General features: G+C 40.2%; 1 protein-coding gene across 3 annotated transcripts in view; it reads left to right on the top strand.

Moving 5' to 3' along the window:
- garnl3 (GTPase activating Rap/RanGAP domain like 3) overlaps nucleotides 1-23,489 on the top strand; it is a 95,455-nt gene that overhangs the window by 5,233 nt on the left and 66,733 nt on the right. Inside the window, exon 1 of one of the 3 annotated variants that reach the window (XM_022219405.2) lies at nucleotides 16,210-16,531. The exons of the other annotated variants lie outside the window; for them this stretch is intronic. Coding sequence (XP_022075097.1) covers nucleotides 16,482-16,531 — 50 coding nt within the window. The 5' untranslated portion in view covers nucleotides 16,210-16,481. Of the gene's footprint in view, nucleotides 1-16,209; nucleotides 16,532-23,489 lie in introns of those variants that run through there. 3 annotated transcript variants of the gene reach the window in all.

The raw sequence follows: 23,489 nt of genomic DNA, 5'->3' as shown, positions 1-23,489 counted from the left end.
AAGCACGCAAACCCCGACCACAGGAGGAAGACGCTTTCTGATGAAACCAGTGTCAAAAATCACCGAAAGACAGCAGCATGCTTTCTATGAATCCAATGGCAGCATCAGCAAATTCAGATGGAAACTAACCTCATTGCATGGAATCTTTGGGGCTCTCATCAATCCTTTGCAGAACATTTGTAGTTCATTTAAGGAAAGGCATGTGCTGGCGGAGAGCAGCTGGAGTATGTTATTGGACCGTGAGGGAAGAGTAACCCATTTATCATCAAGCTAACAATGTGTGATTAGAACATGATAGTGGGGTTTGATTTTGTAATCTTGGCCAAACAAATACATCAAGATAAGGCGCCTGTTTGCAAAGTAGGCAGGAAAGATTAGGTATGACAGCGTGGATTTGTGACTTTTGAAATGATTTCACTAAGTTTCTATGCCTCCATTCTCTACTTAAAACACTTTGCACAACAAAGCAACAATATCATTACCGGCAATTGCAGCCACATTAATGGAGCAAAAATAGCTCGTCGGCGGGCTGCACCTCTGACAATCTTCTTCAGTCGCTCATGCTCTCATCCTCCTTTCTCCCTTAACTTCTCACTTTAGAGGTTATTTGAGAGCATTTGCTTTGAAATGCTATCAGCGTCTTCATTAACCTTGCCCGCTGCCAAACCCACAATGTTTTGTTACTGCAGTTGCCAGGGGTTTTTGCCGTAGCTCGCTGCTTGTCAGATTGGCACAAGACTGGATCCAGATGTAGCTGGAGTGTGCCGTGCTGCGTTCACGTGCTTTTTTTAAATGCATGGGAGAACGAGTTGAAAGCACATGCGCCTTTTAAATAACAGAAGGAAATATGTATTAGGGTTTGTCCTCTTGTGGTTTCCTGGTGAAGCTTTTACAGCAGACTTCAAAGCTTTATGTGAATGAAGAACATATGTTTTGAATGTCAGACATGTTTTCACGCAGTTTGTGTTTAGATCTCGGAATACACGAACAGGCTCTTGATAGATGGGAGCATATTGATGTGCTTTCTAACAGACAGAGCTGAAAGTAGTTGTGATGAGCTGGTCTGCTGGGGTCTCCCTCTGCCTTACAGTCTGTCATAAAGCACCCAGCAGGGAGCTGGATTGGAGGAGAAGCTGACATTCTTGCTGACTTAAGGCGCTTCTCTGCTTTGCATACTGTAAATGCACCCCGTACTTATGGTTGTATGTGTTTGCATCAGGCAAGAATGAATGAATGAAGAAGTAGAAAGGCAGTTTTAATTCAGCATCTGAAAGGTGTAGGGCCGCCACGAGCTGATATTTTCATAATGAGTTTGTCTACAGATATTTTTCTCTATTAGTTTATTACAATACCTCTAAATTAAATGGCAAAATGTGTTGTTTTTTGACGCATGGAAGTGTTTTTTGCTGTGATGCATCTGTGAAGTTACCCACCTCTGCAACCTCCTGGCCTTGCAGTTGCAGGTCTTTTTGGTGGTGCATGTCTGGTAATGTTTGCATTGTCACCTCTCTTTTACCGCCAGAATTCACAATGCTCTCAAGGCAGCTTATGCCTGTGCACTACATCCCCTAGATGTTAGTTAATTATTTTATTCATGGAAATGAATGAATTAGAAGACCTTTGTTGTCAGGGGTAAAAGTTTGGAAACTGGAAGTGTGTGTTTTTCCCCCCTTATTTGAAGGCCCCATTTGTGCCACTTTTATTCGGGTAATGAAGTCCTCACATGTCCCCAGTATATGTCTTTTAATTTTTCAACTCGCCCTGAATCGGCTGGGAAAGACTCCAGCCTCCCTGTAACCCTAATGAGGATTAAGTGGTGTATAGATAATAGATACCTGTATGACCCCAGCTCTACATGGCCTGTTTTGGTGTCTGTAGCTTTAAATGCAACTACGCTGCTGCTGTCCACACCTCCTTCAGGAAGAAGACTATCTCTGCGTCCGTCATTGGCAGCTGGTCACACGGCAGCCAACAGGAATGTGTTTGAATGTGTGAGACCAGTATTTTCTGTCGAATCTTACTTTCTTTGTGAGTTATCAGTCAGCTACATGGAAATATTGCTGAATTCAATTTAATTTTAAATCATGTGTTTGATGAGTTTGTCAGATAAGATTGCAGCTATAAAATCAGTAGTGTGGGGATGCAGACTCACAGTATGGAAATAGATCTAAAGTAAACTTCAGTTATCACATAGTCTTCTTGGGCTGAGTTTTTTTTTTTTTAGTTTTTAAGATATAGAAGCACTAATACATTGATTTGCATGGATTTTTAACAGATTTTGCAAGTCTGCCGTTTTGCTCATGTACACCAGCTGCTTCTGTCTGCAGACTTCTGTTGTTCTGTTAAGTCGTCACCTGATGTTCCCCTGACAGATCTCCTGCTGTCAGATGTCAGGGTCATGATCACAGGGTCAGGATCTTCTGTTCACAGTCCTAAAATGAAGACAACCAGAAAATATCTGACAAGCTAGAACCACAAAGTTTGGACCTTGTAGATTTAGATCCGTGTTCCACATGTTCTTCCTTCTTGTCTGAACCTGGCATCTACATTACCCACAATGCAACTTGACTGCTAACAGTTTGGCCTAGTTTCAGCTGTGTTATGCTAGTAGTGGCTAATGTAGCCTCAAGTCTTCAGCAGACATGAGTAACAGGCTCAACTGATCTGGTAAACTACTTCTTTGTAACTCAACATCCGCAGATTTTTTTTTTCATTTTAAGCTTCACACAGCTTCCTCTGCAGAGACAATCGGCTTTATACAAGTTTTGTCACATGCAGCAGATGTGTAAACAGACTTTTATATGTTAAATCGTCTCACCATCCCTTTATATGATTAATCATTAATGAAAACAGTCTGGACTAACTGACTGATCAACTAATCATTTTATCTTTAGAAAGACTTTGCTTCCAGGAATCATGTTTGCATATGCAATCTCTGAGTAGCAAGTGATATTTTTATCACTTATCTGATTGCGCAGACAGTTGGAGGTGGGAACAGTGTGCACAAGGCTGGTGCTGCACTGCTCAGCCATACAGTCAGTCCTTCAGTGAGGTCTGATAAACACTGGACTGTAATCACTCCCATATGTGGCTGCATAGCTCAGCACAACCCGGCACAGTTCAGCCATGCGCACAATGCAGCGCACCAGGCTTATTTAGACAGAAAAATAGACTCAAATTACTAGAAGAAAAAAATTCGAAAAAGAAAAATCCCTCACTTGATTACAACCCTATGTAAACTTTTACTCTTCGACTAGAACATCTGCTTCCATTTAGGGCTTTAAGACATACCTACACATTAAAATGCACTGTGCACTGCTCCAGGAAAGCTCGGAGGCTGGAAAAACATTTCCCATTATAGTTGGCTGGAATAAGCCCAGTGTGGAGTGAGTTGTACTTAAAGTTGGGTATTGGTTGAGATGCGGCCACCTCGAGCTCAGCCACAAGCCGCATGCATACAAGTCTCATAAGCCGGGGAGGGTTATGAGACTTGAGTTGTACAAACTTCCTTTTTTAAACCACGGTCACTGCCGAGGGTGACACAAAACGAAAGCGAGGTTGTGTTGAAGTGCCAGAAATTAGAAATGAGAAAAGATCAAAAGAAGTCTGCACAGTATGGGAGCGGTCCGTGTGTACACTTGATGTACGTTGCTTCACGCCAGCCCACTGCCCCCATCATAACCCTTAAAGAGCGATCTGGGAGAGAGACGGGAGGAAATGGAGCCCACGAAGGGTTGTTGTTGTACATTTTTACCCTGCGGTTTTACAGGAGGCCGGCCAAAACCTCTGCTTGGTTAGAGGGTGAGCAACAGAACAAGATGTGAAAGAATGAAAGAGATGGAGTTGCATTTTGAACACATTTGCAGAGACATGAGGGTTGACTTTCAGGAGAGATTGTAAAGATGTAGCTGAAATTAAGATGTTGAAGTGTAGATGTTATTTTAGAAAAGTGCTTAAAAGGACTTTCCCAAACTGCAGGCCTCCTTCCGCTGTAGTATATGCATTTTATTGCATGTTGCTGAGGTATTCCGAATAAAGAATGTATTCATTTTGGTTCGCAAATTTATGTATGACAGAAAGCACATGTCCATACTAACAGAAATGCACAGATAAATGCAGTTTCCACTCACTTACCCAGCTGATTACTTACTCAAACATTAAGAGAGTTATTTTTATTTTGCAAGTTTCACAAAGTTGTATATGAAAATACGCAAATGAGGCATTATAGCATTTAATATTGAGTACTTTGAGTACATTTCCTGAACAGAAATCAGAACTTTGGATAAAGCCAAGTTCAAAATGATTGTTTCATTTTGTTGGTGTATTGGAGCCAAAGGTTTTTGCAGAGGGACTTTTTCTTTCTATCACTCCATAAATCAGAAAATACTATCAACTGGCAAAAATAAAATCCATTTTTACCATGTTTTTTTTTTCAGAATAAATTCTACTTCAGAGTATGAATAATATGTGAATTGACCCGTCTATAAAACCCCTTAGAATGTAGGTAGAAATGAAACTTACATGTTTGGTGCCAGTAAGTGCTACTGAAGTGGAAATTTCTGACTCAGTGTTTGAGAAAAAAAAAAACTCATTTCAAGATTATAGCCTAGAAAGATAGGTGTTCGATTGTAATCTACATGTGCAAATAGACAAACTGTAGTAAAATAAACATCTAAATGTGTATTTAGGTTTCAGTTTCTTTCCAATAGTTTGTGATAAGAAGCTCAATGAGGTAAAATCTCTAAGCACCACTCAAAAACAATGGTGTTTAAAAGCTAACATTAAAGGTGTTGATCATCCTCAGAGCTTTAAGGGAACTTGCAGATTGGTTCACAGCAGGGATAATATTTATCCTGCTCACTGTCTTAGCTTTGCATACTAACATTTGCTTACATGTGTGTCATTAATTCTAGATATTATGTATTCAAAAAGCAAACTTTTAGTGTTTGATGATGGCTCTTGTTGAAAAAGTAGGCATCCCAAGTTATCAGAGTTTATCTTGTGGGGAACATGAACAAATGTACCAAATTACATGTAAATGCATCACATTGATCAGCCACAATGTTAAAACCACCTTCCTAATATTGTACAAGTCCTCCTCGTGTTGCCAAAGCAGCCTTGATAGGTTGAGACATGTAGACAGGACCTCTGGGAGTGTCCTGTGGTTTTTGGCACAAGGATGTTGGCTGTAGATCCTTTGGCTGCTTAGGGTTGTGCAGTGGGACCTCCATGGATCTTGCGTGTTTTGAGGCTCATCCTACAGATACTGGATTAGTATCTGGGGATTTTTGAGGCCAGGACAATATCTTGGGCTCTTTGTTGTGCTCCTTGAGTTGTTTCTGTGCAGTTTTTGTGGTGTGATCTGTAGCAAAGTTAAGGCGGGTTGTATGTGTGAAAATACCCTTTGCATGAATGCCTGGACCAAAGGATTCCCAATAGAATGTTGGATTGTAACAAAGTCACTTTTCCTGTCAGTGGTTTAATGTTATGTGTAATTTGTGTAGCAGGCCACTTCTGCCAGATTTAATGGGCCATGTTGATGCATTTTAGGCTTTTAGTGTGTCATTTCACTGTTAAAATGGCACACAAAATAGTTAAAGTGAGGGTTAAGATGAGACAGAGGGTGTTATTCATCGAAACTGCATATCCTGAAATGTCATGTCGAAGGCAAAAAGTGCGAATCCCAACATGCGAAATGACTTGGCATGTTATTCATTTTCCATCTTATGACACACCTTTATTAGAAACTCATGTACACCTGCTTATTCATGTAATCAAGCAGTCATGTGGCAGCAGTGCAAAAGGTCAGGACCTTCAGTTAATATTCATATCCAACAACAGAATGGGGAGGAAATGGGATTTCACTGACTTTAATGGTGGCATTTGCACATGCAATAATCTGAATGGCTTAAAAGAGTGTTAGTTCTGCAGACAGAACCATCTTGGCAATGACAGTTAGAGTAGAAGGGCCTGACTGGTTAGATCAGATAGAAGGGTTACTGTAACTTGGAAAATGTCAGAATCTGCAAATGCACAACGCTCAAAACCTTGACACATATAGGCAACAGCAGAAGAACATGTCGGGTTCCACTCCTGTCAGCCGTGAATAGAGAAATCTGAGGCACATAACAGGACAGCTGAAGACTGGACAAATGTAGTCTGGTCTGATGGATCTCGATTTCTGCTGAGGCTGCAGATGGTGGGCTCAGAATCTGGCGTCAACAGCATGAATTCATGGACCCAACCTGCCTCGTGTCAACAGTCCAGGCTGCTGCTGCTGCTGCTGCTGGTGTAATGGTGTGGGAATGTTTTCTTGGCACACGTTGGGCCTCTTAATACCAATCAGTCATGGTTTGAATGCCACCGCCTGTCTGAGTATTGTTGCTGACCACAGTTTACCATCTTCTAATGGCTACTTCCAGCATGATAATGCACCGTATCGCAAAGCAAACGTCCTCTAAAGTTGGTTTCCTGAACATATCAGAGAGGCCTCTCCAGTCAGTCAGCAGATCTGAATCCATTTAAGCTTTCGAAGGGGATAGAACTGACAAGCTAGCTGAGAAATTTGCAAAATGGTTTTGAACATTTTGCAAAATAAAAGCAACAAAAAAATTGAGGAAACCGTACTTAGTATCGGTTTTTTGATTTCCTTCTAATTTGACTGTGATAAACACTAAACCCACAAGAGGGCAGACTGTTCCTGTAAAAACAATTATGTGGCAATATGTTGGCAAGATCAGGGTTGAAAAAAGATTTAAGAAAAGGTATGCACACAAACTCAACTCACATTCTGAACTTTTTTGATGGCACAGAATACGAGAAGATTAAGCAGATGAGTTCAGATTCACCAGTATTTGTTTATAACTCTTTGAAATGGTGTAGAAATGCCAGCTGCTTATGACACTGGTCATACCTTTCCACTAGGAGGAGTATGTGCATTAAGAAGCAGTGACTTTCATGTGGAGAGCAGGTGCAGTAAAAGGCTTCATTCACAGACAACCAGCTGACTGTGTTTCTTTGTGTTCTGTAACAATATAAGCTGTGTCATTGCCCACCACCAGCCTACTAATGCAGCCCTCTGTGCAAACTCATATTCAGTATTTACCTGGTCTAAAATGCAATGTTAGTGTGAAACAGCAGCACACATACACATGCATCTAAAGGGCCAAGGGCAGAGTGGTGTCCAGGGCCGGTCTGATCGTTACAGACAAAAGGTTAATTCACCCGATCACATTTAATGAGACCACCATCGTCAATCGCTGCAACCTGACGTAGTGACATTTCACAGAGGCCACATGGTGACCTGCTGGCATTTGGGAGGCTCTAGAAACAAAGATGGCAAGGTCTGAATCCAAATCCACGTTTGTGTGTGTGTGCATGTGCTAACGTGTGTAAATGAGCGCCATTAGACAACACAAGAGAGAATTACTGCAACTGACTGTTTATTAGAGAATGATTTCTATAAAATAGTCTGAATCCCTGATTGTCAGGAGAAGTATTCTTACCTCTCACAAGAGTAAAAGTATTGGCAATGTAGAAATCGTCCTTTACAACTAATGATTCATTTTCTCAAATTGCCGATTCATTGTATTTTATGTAATGTGTCAAAATGTAGTGAAAAATCTTAATTAAAATTTCAATTATCATATAAAATGTAGTATCTGTCTGTTAGAAATTCACTGACTTTTAAATTAGTGATTCTAAATTGGCTTTCTGTCTCTTTGTGTTGGTCATGTGATGAACCAGCAACCTGTACTTTCACTCAATGTCATCTGAGATCAGCTCCAACCCCCAACGACTCTTTACAGGATGAAGTGGATATATCTAATGCACCTATGGTTGGATCTTATGAATGCTAATTTTATCCAACCAACAGTAAAAAAAAAACCAAAGATTTTCAGTTTATTTTTTAAATCCTCACTTTTGACAAGCTGCAACCACTGGATATGAAAAATGTGAAGATATGAAATTATTGTCTTTTTTTCTGTGTATATTTCTATCTTTTTTCTTTTACGGTGCAAATAAATTCAAAAACAAGTAGCGTACATTACTACTAGATACAGAGGAGACAGTATTAATATAAAGAGTTAACAGTGGAGGCCCCAGGATTGAGCCATGTGGGACACCTTTTTGAACTTTCACAAATTCTGATATAACATCAAACACTTCAGTCACTTTTAAAAAAAAAAAAAAAAAAGGTATGATCAACTGTATTAGATACCTCTGAAATGTTAAGAATAAAAGCTGAACAGTGTTTGCTTTTATCTAAAGCTGTATTGTGATCATTTATAACTGAAGTGGCAATAGTCCTCATGTTGTGCTTTTCTGCAGAATGTGACTGGGGTATACCTAAAGTAGTCTGTGCTGCGAGGAATGACCTAGTCAGTTTTGGTCAATTTTAATCAATTATTAAACCATGAATCATTTTAATCTTACATTTGACATTGTGTAATGTAGTGTAATTTTACACTGGAAAACAGTAGTTGAGTATGTCTCCTTGATACACGGAGTTGAATTTTTAGGGGTTACATCGACCAGACAGAGATTTAAATTTTTTACTGGCTGATATTCAGACAGTCATTGCAGATATGAATCATCACAAGTAAAAGTCCTGCATTGAAACAATAATGATGACAAAGTACAGAATCAAAACTTCAGTACATACTTAAAGTATTAAAAGTTCTTATTCTGTAGAAAAAGATCAAACTGGAGCCAATTTTAAATAGTTTATGTACACGGAGGTAATTGTGGGATGATTAATGGAAGAAAATAATAATTTAAACAAAGTTCTGCTGCGTGTGTGTGTGTGTGTGTGTGTGTGTGTGTGTGTGTGTGTGTGTGTGTGTGTGTGTGTGTGTGTGTGTGTGTGTGTGTGTGTGTGTGTGTGTGTGTGTGTGTGTGTGTGTGTGTGTGTTGGACAGTTTATCCAAACAGTTATTGAAACGAAGCCATCAGAGTTTAACGTTTAAACAGGAAATCCCTCTTTAGAGGAACTGCTGGAATTTAAATCTAAAGGTATCCAAAGTCGAAGTATGCAATCTTTTTAAACCATTGTATTTTATGCTTATTATCGATATTGTGTCAGTCTAGAAAGTATAACTGTTATATGAATCTAGAGCAGCAAAATGCTACATGAAATGTAATGGAGTGGAAATATGGAATGACATAAAATTAAAATACTCCCTGAGTAATTATTTAAGTATTTTACACCGCTGTCACAGACCTAAAGCTCAAGCTAAATGTGCAATATGGTCTAGTACAATAGTTGAATCTTAATCATAATCAAATGAAGCTCCGTCCTCCTGCAGGTTACACATTATCCACAGACAAGACAATGGCATCATGGTAGATTTCTTTATTTGCATGTTGCGTTTGGACATGTGTAACCGATAAAATCTCCCACTGAGATGACGCTTCTAGTAGCATGTCATCTACTTTGCTTAAATTTGTTTTAACTCATTTTCATACATCCCTAATAACAGATGAGACTCCTGCCGGATCCAGTGTGGTCTAGCATCAGTCAGTCTAAACACACTGTAAACTTTCAGGCAGGCCTGTGTTTATCCTGTGCGTGGGAAAGGTGCCTTGGATAACTCGTCAGACTAAAGGGCCGGAGTGGCAGCTGTCCAGAGAGAAGGCGGGGAAGCTGAGAGGGATTATCGCACTATTGAGTCGAGAGCTCCTGATCCGCATCGTGCAGCTCCGTGTGGTGCAGAGGCTGCTGGTTTTCGTGCATATGCAATTAGTGTACCTGTACACTGCACCCTCACTGGCATGGACACATGGACTGTAAACCCACACACTATAGTGCTTACACCTACGTTTATATCCTGATCTTTGAAGCTGCATTTGTCTGGGGAGCAGACAACCTGAGATAGTTTGGCACTGCCAGGTCCCACTCCGATGAAGGCAGAGTGTTAGAGGTTACCTCCGAACCAACACTAAAGCGGCCAATAAACACAAAGAATAATGCTTACCAGTCATTTAACAGTGGATTGATACTTTGATTTGCACCAGTCAGCCACAACATTATGAACACTGACAGGTGAAGTGAACAACATCGATCATCTTGTCATAATGCAACGTTCTGCTGGGGAACCTTGAGTCCTGACATTCACTTGGATATTTGACATGTACCACCCACTTAAACATTGTAGGTCAAGTAACCCCCCACCCCACCCCACCCCCCAACCCCCCACCCCTCATGGCAACAGCAGTCCTTGATGCCAGCTTCCACCCTCAATAGAACAATGCACCCCTGACACACCACAAAAGCTACTCAGAAGTGGCCCAGTGCCCTAGAACATCCCCAGAGGTCCTGTTCGATGCCCCACTGAGTCAGAGGAGTTTTAGCAGCATGAAGGCGACCAACACAATATTAGGCAGGTGGTCATAATGCTATACCTGATCTGTATATTTATTCCATAAAAACAGATTATCGACTGACAATCTATGCACAACAGTTCTGAACTGATAGTTAAGATTCACTAGTCGTGGAGTGCTTCTGAATTTGCCACATATTTGCTGCCCAAGAGCAGACTGCTGCTTCTAACTGTTTGGATCCCAATTAAACTTTCAACTCCCAATGTGAAGCTTTTTTTTTTTTTTTTTTTTAGCAAGTAAAGCTTTTCATTAAAGTGTTACGACCAAAACACTGCAAGCCTAATAAACAAGTATTTGCATACATCATTTTCTTCAGTCCAAATTGCACAGTTTTTACTTTGGACACATACTACAGCTGCTCTTCAAACTACATCATCTTGCATACAGTTGGGACTTTGTCATAACATTGCAACTTAAGTTCTTGCTCATATATTTATGGCAGTCTGTAGTGTGAAATGACCTGCCATCTGTCTGAGTACTCTTGGCAGCTCAAGCCTTTTACATATGCAACATATCTTCAGTTGTGTTTGTGGGTCAGAATGTCTAGAAAGGCAAGCTGGCTTGCATAATGAAAAATGTAACTGCAATTAATAAGACATGTTGGTATTTTTGACATACTATGGCACATTCTAAATCTTTATTTGGTTAAATCTATGTTGGCATGCTAGCGGTCTCTTTTGTTGTTACACCTCCTGACACATTAGTGCCACCTCCTGCCACCTACTGGTGATCAGTGGAACACTCCTAAATACATCACTCACTACTGCTAATTGTCAGAAACTCCGCATTAAATTTTGCTGTGAATCTGGATTGTTTTCCTTAAAACTGGCAAAAGAACATCAGCCTTCACGGAGTACTAGGCTCTCCAAGTGCCCTTAGACATAGTTTTTTCAGTTTTGGTGCAAATTCTTCATTGTGCTTGTCTGTATTTCCTGGCACAAAAAACAAGGTTACATTCCATGAGAATATATTTCTGCGTTTCTTGCCTCTGTCTGTATTATTATTCTCAAGCTCCTCTGTTCTCTATGTTCAAGTCTCAGGGCATGCAAAAATTAGACAAATAGTCTCTCATCACGAATCTAACACTCCAGAACTAATCGTACTGAAGGTGTCATGAGAAATGCAGCTTGATTACGTCACTTTTAATGGTGCGAAAAGCAAATTAAAATAGAGATTGTAGAGTAGCATGTAGTAGTAGTAGCTGGTCCATGATATTGTACATTAAAATTTAATGTGCAGTTGCCAACATCATGCTCCGTGTGACAAAGGCTGCTGACTTTGATTAGCTATACACCTTCAAGGGCAGTTGAAAATTCACATCATAATCAAAGAGGACACAGTCTAGCTTTAGATGTAATGCATGTGCACGGCAAAGAGTCTCACTGACTGCCATGATTTTTGATTTTCCCACAATAATACAGGACATTTTTAGACAAATGTTATCAACGAACTAAACAGTTCAATCACAACATTCAGTTTGATTCCAACTAAGGAATCAAACTGGATGTTGTTACCCCTTGTTGTCTGTCTGCATCTTTTTGGTCTGTCCAAGCTGAAGTGAAAATGGCAAAGAAGACTTTGAAAGTCAATCTCACTGAAGAGGTAAACCAATTAGTCAAGTAAACATGTTGACAACTGAAACAGAAAACTGATCGACGACACTGTAATGAGCAGTTTTCTTCAGTCAAAATTCTCTGTTTTCACTTTTTGAAATGGGGATATTTTGTCTCCTATGAAGACAAATTGAACATTTTAAGGTATTTGCTGAAAAATAAAAATATTTGAAGGAGTAAATTTGGGGTATTCGAAATTGTGAAGGCACTTTTGTCACTCTTTTTCTTACATTTTATGAGCCAAACTGTTTAAATCCAGCCAGTAAATAATCACTAGAACAACTGATAATGAAGTTTAGCTGCAGCCGCGTGCATGCTGTAAACCATTTTGTGATGTATTTTTATGGGTTCTTGCCTTGTAAGTATCAGTGGATTATATTCATCACCTGAAGCACGCTGTTGTTTTCACATTACAAAGTTCTTTCTTTGCATAGCAGGCTTGTTGTATATTCAGGGTGATTGCCCCTCGGCCATATTAATAGGCTGATCTTTAAAGAGGAAGTCTTCCCCATTCTCACTTCCCTTGGTAAGAGTGACTTCATAGGCGTTTGTTAAAAAAAGCTTTTATGCAAAGGCCATGGGGCTTGACAAAGTGTGACACTGGGGTGGGAGGGTGTGAAGTTACATTTATGTAACATGTATGACTGTGTATGTGCGTGTGTGTGTTTGTTATCAGCCTCTGGGCTCCAATTAGAGGTGGGGGTGTTCAGGTGTCTCAGGTCGGCTGGTTGTAACTTGATCCCGACATGGGAAAACTGAAGCCTTTATTTTGTCTGATCTCCTTTCAAAAGGTTTCATTTTTCTGGAAGCTTCAGGCTGTTGCAGATTACAGCTGCATTTCAGCACCAGCTATTTTTGAAGGTAGTCGCATTCAGAGAGAGGGAGAAAGCAGAGCGAAAATGCCATGTGTGTTGGTAGCTTTAGGTGTTTTCCTGTGGTGTGGCATGCCACAGAGGGGGGTTTCTACTGATTAAAAATTGATGAGCAGCTGAGTGCCGTGTAGCCTGAGCCGAGCATTCCTGCACTCTTTCATGTTGTGTGTAGACTGAGCTGGAGACGCAGGCTGTGGCTGGCCTATTGTGAAGGTATCAGATTTACCTAAGCTCACGTTTCACCTGCTGTGTGCGTTTGTGTGGCCGTGAATGAGGAAGACGACACGGAATCAAGAATAAAAGTCCATCTTAACATGTTTATTTTTCTCACATTCCTCTTTTCTATATGCGTCCTCCTCCTCAGTGTTCAGTTTTGCTTCCTTGTGTTTCTTTCTTTCCTTTTTCCCTTCTTACAGCATCAAGAAGTTAAGATAGGTTAACGTTTTTTCACAATATGCTTAATACAATTTACTCCAAAGCACGCTGTAATTGTTCCTCCAGTCCATAAAGAGATCTATTCCGAACACGATTACTATGTAAAAGATGAAGACGAAAGTCCTTGTTCTGCGCACAAATGCATTTTTATATTCAGTCAGAGCTAATTGAAATTGAAATTCGGCTGTCTGACTTCAACAAATCAACTGGGTATTGTTCGTAGATGTAGTATTTTTAGTGCCCCCTGTCTTTTCTTTTTCCTTTTATCTTTCCAGCTCAGCAAGGAAACACTATCAGGGGAAATTAGAAGAGAAAAATTCGTACTAAAAAGTAATTTTGGAAGACACCCTCTTCATTTGAAACACTCAAATTACATGTTTGCACAGAATGTAGACTGTGGAGTTTGTTCTCCTTCGGGATCCCATTAGGAAGGGATTTCCTCACAGCCAGTGTGAACAGAAGGAACAATTGCAGCCACCGAATCCTGTTTCAATGTACATATGGGCATGTGAATGTTGTTGTAACACAAAAAAGTGTTAATGTGTTCTTGTAGCAGAACTAGTGCTGTATTTAACATCTCAAAAACACATGTAACGCTGTTATCACCTTTGTGGCATGACTACCGATTAATTTTATTAAATTTGCATTTAAACCTAATTTTTCAACTAATTTTCATATGCTTTATTTTTATGTGTGTGTGGTTCGACTTTATGGCACTTTCATTGCAATGCTGCACCTTAGAAATTCTAAATAAGTCTATTTGGACTTCATTGGAGTTTCATAACAGTTTTTAACATCTAGTAGAATTTGACTTTCTTTGATGACATACTGTACCGTATTTCCTGTATAAATTATTTTTTGGCAACATAAAGGAATCTATATTTGTTAAGGCATGGCTGATATAATGCATACATAATGAATATTTCCTTTTTGAGCCATAATATTACTGACAATTGTTATAAGTGTTTCTTAGATTTGTGAACTGAAGTAGGCTTTAGTGTGATATCAACTTATCATCTGTCAGTCTAGCACTAGCAGCAGTACTGCATTATTAATTTGCCTTCAGTCTTTCCCATTGTTTTCACACGTACCACAGTCAGGTCTGGGTGGGACCCTAAACGTAGATTAAGTCAAGCCAGTGTCAACAAAACACAAAGGTTTGTTGTGGCAGAAACAGTGTCTCGGGTTTCTGGCCCCGTGAACGTTGTGCATCTCCAGCAGCGACTGCTTGGTGTCGAAAAAGCCGAGAGTTAATTAATGGAAGGCAGAGAAATGCAAAATGAAGAGGTTAAAAGGGAGCCGAGGGAGATGATGAGAGGAGGGAGATGCATAAAAGAAAGAATGACCTCACCTGCAGTTGAAGGGATTGACTCAGCAGAGCACATGTGAGAGATTAATTGGTGAGGCCAAAAAAACGCAAAGATCAGTGTCTGCTTTTCGAGAAATGTTACAAAATGGTCTATTACTTTCTAAAAAGGACACCATTTTTGTAGGGTTTTGTTACTAATGCTTTGAGTTTCAGTCACCATTGAGAAGAATGGCATTTCAATTGCTGGCCTGTGGAAAAATCATTGGTTAACCAACTTTTTATTACTGCAAACTTGATTTATTACAGTAGACTCTAACTGACTCTGAATCTTTGGGGCCAATACTGATTTTAGGAAGTAAGATACCCTGATTGCAATATATTGGCGGGCATTGTTTACATAGATATTAGGGTGTTTGAGTAATATCGAAAGGGAAAAACAATGAGTCATTTTTTGTTAACTTTCCAGCAATGTATGCTAGTTAGCAGCTTAGCATGCAGACACTGCTTGTCTCTGCACCACTGTCTGCTCAGTACTGTGATAGGTACTCTGCTACATGTGCTGCAGAGCTGAGAGGATTGTAAAAACGGGAGTTGTAGCTGCTCTGTTGCACAGACTATGTGATGATGCTGTTTCTATATTACCCAAAACACCATTGTTTTCAGCAATATGTTCCGCATAAATAAAGTTTTCATTTGAGTGTCATATATGACAGGCCAATATCGGCCAATGGTATCGGCCCCCTGATATATCAGTCGAGCTCTGTGACAACTACTTATTAATTATTTTAGGTGTACAATTTAGTGCCCCCCTGAAGTACATTTTGTTTATCCTGTGTTTACTCTGATACAGATATGTCTGTGATACGCCAATATTGGACAATAATATCACGCAACCGAGACATGATCAGACTCTAATTATTTAATTATTCATTATTATTATTAATAATTTATTAAAATGGAGGATTTCACACTTGGCAGCTCATTGGAGAGTGATCAAGTGTTTATTATCACATTTGGCCTATGACCAAACAGAAAGGGGGAAAAACATGCCAGAGGGATTTTTTCTCAACCTGGCAACCCAGAAGTTGTTGTTTTTTTTTTACTAATGGATGACGCAACATGAGTAAATGATATGGCGTATTAATGAGGCTATTAGTTACAACTTATAATCCCTTAATGAAGGATGACTGATTAGAAGAGGTGACTACCAAACCTTTTATCATCATTTTAAGAGAAATAATTCGACACTGGGGAGTGTAAAGCTGATCGGACCATTCCCCACGCCAGGAAAAAACAAACAAACAAACAAACAAGAAAATGCACGTTTTTAGTTCCCATCACATTTCCTTTTTCATACGGGATGATACGGAGCGACCACGATCCTCTGAGTCCTGCATCCTGACAGCACTCCAGGATACCGAGAAGCTACGCGTAATTGACGGTGATGTAACAGCAGCAAGTGGTAGAAGAATAAGCTGCTCTGAATGGTGCCTTTTGCGCTGCAGAGCCTCGAGCGGGGGAGAAAAAAAAAGAGAAGAAGCCGTGGTGACTTGAAATGCACCATTGATGTGTGTGTGTGAGTGAGGGGGGGAGGGGGGGGGGAGAGAGAGAGACAGAGAGGGATCACACAGTAAACACAGCTCCTATGGCACAGTCGTTCCGCTTCATCATCGCGCATTGGACAGTTTTACGCGCCGAGAGGAGAGAAGATTCAGAAAGAGTCGGACCACCAGCCGGGTTCTAATCAGCTGTTGTCGGCGCTGCAGTGATGTTCTTGCGATCTTAGCGAGAGGAGACAGACCAGAGGGGGAAAGACACCGGTTTGTTGTTGCTGTCGCCTTGTCCGCTGGACTGACATCGCATGGGGACATGAACAGCGTGGATCCAGCCTCTAACAAACTGTTGACTTTCAATCAGCGGTAAAAAAAAAAAAAAAAAAAAGAAAGAAAAGAAAGCCAAACTGAATCCTGCTCTTTTTACCTGTTTGAATGCATGCCACTTCTCATCTGTTGAATGCACAGCTTCTCTGTCGTCGCTGTGTCATGTCCCTGCAGCGCTGGCATATTTTTTAAATTTTGTAGCCCAGAGCAAATTTGGACCGAGCACCTGCTTCTGTGTACAAAACATTTGCTGGTGCGCAAAGTGCCTCATTACACCGTTTGATCAGCTAATTGTGCTGACAGTTCAGGTCGAGTTTTTTGATACTTTTATGTGCATGATTTGTCAACCTGAGCACCACTGAATCCACAAGTCTCCAGTTCTTGGAAGTGTTTGTTTCGGCTCCAATTTTATACAAATGTACTGGCTCCTTCATTGGAGCCACCTTCCTCCAGGAGGGCAGATATTACAGTATGTACACGGAAAAATTATGAATTATTCATGACATGCTTTTCAGTTCAAGGTAGAGTGGAGGCGCATGCAGCTCTCCGGCGGTGTGACAGGGACAGAATAACCTATGTGGCCACACCGAAGGCAGGCATCTGGCTTAGACTGTGCAGCTGAGTTCAGATGTAGTCCAAGGTTGCTCTGTAGCAGCTCTTTTCCAGCCTCTTTAGTGAGGATGGATGTGAAAATGCCACCGCTGCAGCTCTTTACCAGCCTTAAAGCAACGCTGGGGAGCTTTAGGCTGCAGTGACAGCCGAACACTGTATAGTAAAGACTCTTATGGCGCTCAGCTGCCAATAGCAAAGCCGCCTCTTTTGCATATTGCACCATTTGTGGAGAGAGGAGTCCTGGAAGGTTTCTTTCAGTCAAATGTGGTTATTGTCATGTTATCATATTGCTCTTATGAATGATTCTTTTTCCATTCTGCATGGCAATCATCTGCATTTTCGTCTTCAAATCTTCTACATCATTGTTGCAAAATTACTTTGCGATGTTTTATATTATGAGTAAGTCAGAAGATGTGATAGAAACCTGAGTGAGGGGTTAGTATTTATACTGTAGTGCACCAAACAGCTGTGTCAGTCACGGCAAATGTGTTAAGGCTTCACACAAATTATCAATATCTAGTTTTTGCATGGAAGGAATTCAGATTGGATGAAACTGCAAATTGTTTTAAAAGCTTCTGAGATTTAAAAAAAAAAAAAGAAGAGTCTTTTATTGAACATTTTGTGGCATAAGTTCGCATTTCTGCAGTAGTTCCATGAATTGCAGCAAACAACTTTTATAGTGTTCTTCAGATGTGGATGCATTTATGATGCAGCCTGTCCTGTAAAGCTTTGTTTCAGAATTTTTTACCAGCTGATGGATCAGTGTCGTTCCAGAACTCTTTTCTTTAGCTTTGTTTCTGTTTGTGTTGGTAGGCTATTGCAGGTTTTGGGGTACTTTTGTAACACAATTTCCAAAACAGTCACTTCATGGAGTGATTAAGGAGTTGTACTCTGTTTAATTTAGCAAAAAAAAGGTTTCTTAAGGATCAGTATGAGGTTTGGTATGACGGCTAGTGGCATGATTTATACTTCATATTTCACTACTACTGTATGGAGCGCCTCAGTGGCCACTGTCCATTGTCTTGTGACAGAAACCACAATTTGTAACCTTCCCGCACTCCATTACTGAGGGCAGCAGTTGAGAAATGAATATCCATTTTACCTCTTTCTCTTTCCAAGCTATTTCTCTTCGGTCAAAGCTGTCAAGATCGTTTTTCTTTGATGAACAGCCGTTACGCTGCTGGAAAGTGAACGTCTGGTCCACTGTGGCGCAGAGTTCAACGTATGATTTTGAAACATATGAGCAGCTTTGAATGCAGGACAATGATTTCAACTGTTTTATGTCTCCAAAACATGTCAGGAGTATGAAGTTTCTGGCAGATCTATAATCAGTCACAAGAGTCTATGAAAACACCAGTAGCTCAAATGCTAACATGATGATTTGAAGCTGGTATAGGCTATGTCCCAAGTTGCACTTTGTCTTGTTTCTTTCAGTGTGTAACACAGTTGCTGTTACAAAGTGTGTGCTATTGCATGAAGCATACATACAATTAAGGCTTAAGGTTATTTTAGTACAATATTAGGTCCAAAGCTTTAACCACCTCAACTCAAATTCATGTATTCTCTCATACGACATCGTTTTAAGCTATGCAGAAGATCTTGGTTTAGCAAAGTCTGCTGGCTTCAAATTATGGCTAAATTATGGATTCAAACCGAAATTGCATTTTTAAACAGTGCAATTAGCAGATTGCTAAGGATGCAGTTTAGCTTGTAGGTTACTTTGTGTGTGTCTGATGCAGGATTCAAGCTGCTGTCTGTGGTTTCACTGATTCATGTCGTCCTCCGTGTGCGTTAGTCTCACTGCTGATGATAGTTCATGTGGTATTGCTTCATTGCATGTCTGAAATGTATTACACTGTGGTCATTGAAGTGAAGCAAACGTTCCATCATGAATGAAGCTGCAATATCTGACAGAAATATTGTGATTAGATATCCATCCATCCATCCATCCATCCCAAAGCCATCATAAAAGGCCTAGTGTGAAGGATTTAGCTGGCTCTTATTTCAGAAAGGGAATATTGAATTTATAATTCTGTTTTCATTAGTGTATGATGACCTGAAATTAAGGATTGTTGTGTCTTCATTACCTTAGAATGACCCAGAATCAAGCCGCCCTCCATGTTGCACTGCCATATTTCAGCATTACAGTAGGCCAGAGCAGACAAAGCAAACACTGCTCTACAGAAGGTCTTTTGTGTTTTTAGGGGCCATTGTAGGATTTCCTATGTGCTTGGAAGGAAAGACTGAGACGAAGGCTATTCAGCTGGTTGAAATCTGCAACCTCACTGCTAGATGATACTGAATTGAGAACATGACTGCCTGTACCCATTTTCATGACAAAGCAGTAATCCTGCATTGTAATGGAGAACAGTGTTAAAGAACTTCAGATTAGGAGGGAAAGACATAATTGAGACACAGTATAAGCCTTAGTTGCTTGGCTGCAGTAGAACTAGAGTGTCTGGTGGTGCAAACACCAATCTGATTCTGTAAAAGTTCTTTTTTTGTTGCTTTGAATCCTTGTACATGCTGTGGGCTACTTAAAATCTGGATCCATCTTCCCCACTGTGTTACACTGCAGCAGCTCTGTTGACAGGTACATGTTCCTCATCAGATTCAAGGCACTCTACTCCCTCAGCTTGTTCCACCTATTTAATAGGTGTCAGCACAGCTTGAATGTAGCTTATCTGTTTGGTCTGACAGAAACCACCTTGAGCACAAACAGCTCTTGGTGCACAACAGGCTGCACCTCCTACATGTGTTAAAATACTCTCATTTTAAAAGTGAAAAAGTTAAAATTGGACAGTGGATGTTTTCCCAAGTATACAAAGACACCTTCTCAGTCTGGCAGCAACACTTTTCTTTTGGCTATTATCCAGCCAAGTGTTGTGGTTTTGGGACAAAAAAAGTGTGCTGAAAACGCACCATTTAACAGCTTTATTGCACATTTAATCTCGAGCCAAAAATGTCAAACCAACAGGTTATGAACCAAGAAGATCTCTCTTGAACCACAGCCAGCTGAGAGCTATTGTTGATGCACATGCAGTTTTAAAACAAAAAAATCACTATATCATCTGTTTCCACGTATTTGACTCACCTCTCAGTTTAGTCCGAGCTTAGATTATCCATCCATGGGTACCTTTAAGGCATTGTAGGAAGCCCTGAACTCATGAAGCCTTTAGAGGAGATGAGCTGCACCAGGAGAGTAGTTTTCATTCAGGGGGTTGGTGGGGTAATATCACTCAATCACCTCCCCCAGAGATGTACACACGTGGACAAAATTGTTGGTACCCCTCAGTTAAAGAAGGAAAAACCCACAATTCTCACTGAAATCACTTGAAACTCACAAAAGTAACAATAAATAAAAATTTATTGAAAATTAAATAATCAAAATCAGCCATCACTTTTGAATTGTTGATTAACATAATTATTTAAAAAAACAAACTAATGAAATAGGGCTGGACAAAAATGATGGTACCCATAACTTAATATTTTGTTGCACAACCTTTTGAGGCAATCACTGCAATTAAACGATTTCTGTATTTGTCAATGAGCGTTCTGCAGCTGTCAACAGGTATTTTGGCCCACTCCTCATGAGCAAACAGCTCCAGTTGTCTCAGGTTTGATGGGTGTCTTCTCCAAATGGCATGTTTCAGCTCCTTCCACATATGTTCAATGGGATTCAGATCTGGGCTCATAGAAGGCCACTTTAGAATAGTCCAACGCTTTTCTCTCAGCCATTCTTGGGTGTTTTTGGCTGTGTGTTTTGGATCGTTGTACTGTTGGAAGACCCATGACCTGCGACTGAGACCAAGCTTTCTGACACTAGGCAGCACATTTCTCTCCAGAATGCCTTGATAGTCTTCAGATTTCATCGTACCTTGCACACTTTCAAGACACCCTGTGCCAGATGCAGCAAAGCAGCCCCAAAACATTACTGAGCCTCCTCCATGTTTCACCGTAGGGACAGTGTTCTTTTCTTCGTATGCTTGGTTTTTGAGTCTATGAACATAGAGTTGATGTGCCTTACCAAAAAGCTCCAGTTTGGTCTCATCTGTCCAAAGGACATTCTCCCAGAAGCTTTGTGGCTTGTCAACATGCATTTTTGCAAATTCCAGTCTGGCTTTTTTATGAGTTTTTTTCAGCAGTGGTGTCCTCCTTGGTCGTCTCCCATGAAGTCCACTTTGGCTCAAACAACGACGAATGGTGCGATCTGACACTGATGTACCTTGGCCTTGGAGTTCACCTTTAATTTCTTTGGAGGTTGCTCTGGGCTCTTTGGATACAATTCGAACGATCCGTCTCTTCAATTTGTCATCAATTTTCCTCTTGCGGCCACGTCCAGGGAGGTTGGCTACTGTCCCGTGGGTCTTGAACTTCTGAATAATATGAGCCACTGTTGTCACAGGAACTTCAAGCTGTTTAGAGATGGTCTTATAGCCTTTACCTTTAAGATGTTTGTCTATAATTTTTTTTCGGATGTCCTGGGACAATTCTCTCCTTCGCTTTCTGTTGTCCATGTTCAGTGTGGTACACACCTTTTCACCAAACAGCAGGGTGACTACTTGTCTCCCTTTAAATAGGCAGACTGACTGATTATGAGTTTGGAAACACCTGTGATGTCAATTAAATGACACACCTGAGTTAATCATGTCACTCTGGTCAAATAGTTTTCAATCTTTTATAGAGGTACCATCATTTTTGTCCAGGCCTGTTTCATTAGTTTTTTTTTTTTTAATAATTATGTTAATCAACAATTCAAAAGTAATGGCTGTTTTTGATTATTTAATTTTCAATAAATTTTTATTTATTGTTACTTTTGTGAGTTTCAAGTGATTTCAGTGAGAATTGTGGGTTTTTCCTTCTTTAACTGAGGGGTACCAACAATTTTGTCCACGTGTGTAGCCCTTTTCATGACCTCTTTCTCAGAGAAAAAGTGAGAAAAAAGACAAAAAAAGAGGGAGAATCACATAAAGATAGAAGCTATGATGGTGTACATGTTGTGATGAAGCACCACCCTAATCACCTCAGAGCAGAGGAGACAAGGATACAGGAAGGAAGAGAGTAAGCAAGGAAGCAGTGATGGATACATCCTGTAGTACAGACGCACAAATGCGTCCTTTAAGCTTCAGTGTGCATTATGTATTAACAGCCTCACTCTGCCTTCATCTCCTCTGTAGAGACACAAAAACCTGACCGGGGAGGGAAGAGTTGGTGGAGATTGAAGCAGAGTGGGGGGATGATGGGAGGCAGGGGAAGGAAAAAGCATGGCGGTCATACGTAGACAACAACGTACAGTGATACATACTAACACAAGATGGAAAAAAATATACAAAGTAAATAGGTAATAGAAAAGTTTTAGGCAATAGGGTGATGTCTCAGTAGATATAAGATGATATTACAGATACAAGAATATGTAATTTTTAAAATTTTTTGGATGTGATTAGCTGTGTTTTATGGTAACCCCCAATGGTTTTCCTAAAGCCATTAATAAGTAGTTGTTACTTGACCCCGACCAATATATTGTTTGCCTGATATTTTCGGCCGATATTGGCCAGTCACTGACATATCGGTGCGCTAATATTTTAAACTTTCTTTTTCAAACTACACTCCAGAGAAATATGGTTGGGGTAGTTTAGAAACAGGGTCATCTGTCTAGCAGAGCAGCTCTGAGTCCGTTCTTCACTATCCTCTCAGCTCTGTCTGCAGCACATGTAGCAGAGCATTCGCAACAGCTAAGCAGACAGTGGTGCGGAGTCGAGCAGTGTCTTCCTACATATGTACATAGGTTGCTAAATCATTTGTAAAATACATTGTTGAAAAGTTAACAAATAGTGACTTGATCATTTTTTTCTTTTAAATATGTAAGCATCATTGGTCGATATATTAATGTTCAGTAGCAGTCACCAAAATCAATAGTCTTATCAGCCGGGCTCTCGTTGTTCCAATGTGCAATTTCATTTTTTATGCATTTTTAGGACAAATTTCTGTCTATTTGTAAAGATGCTGAGTGTTCTCGCCTTCTCACTTTGTCTCATGATGTGTTGGGAAGCTTTTCTTCATTTGTGGTGTCCACAATATTCATTAACCCCTGAAACAACTACATGTGAAGGCATATTTTTTAAACTTAAATCAAATGCTTGTTGTGTTTCTGCTATAACAAATGTCATACCGTCAGCTACTACAGTTTACTGATGAGACAAAACCTCACTTTTCATGCAGTTCCTGTTTGACAACCAAATACATTCTCACAGAATTCTTCCCCAGCAGTTATATTCTATATTGCATTGAGTGTCTCATATCACTTCTTTTACTGCTGTGAGCACTGTGTGTGGGTTTGTAATAGGAATAGCTTTGCATCCTGACCGCATGTCTGATGTGTTCCCAT

The sequence above is a fragment of the Acanthochromis polyacanthus genome, chromosome 18 (genome assembly GCF_021347895.1).
Source record: "Acanthochromis polyacanthus isolate Apoly-LR-REF ecotype Palm Island chromosome 18, KAUST_Apoly_ChrSc, whole genome shotgun sequence".
Lineage (NCBI taxonomy): Eukaryota > Metazoa > Chordata > Actinopteri > Pomacentridae > Acanthochromis > Acanthochromis polyacanthus.
The sequence above is the reverse complement of the archived record's forward strand: the minus strand, read 5'-3'. Positions and strand labels throughout refer to the sequence as shown.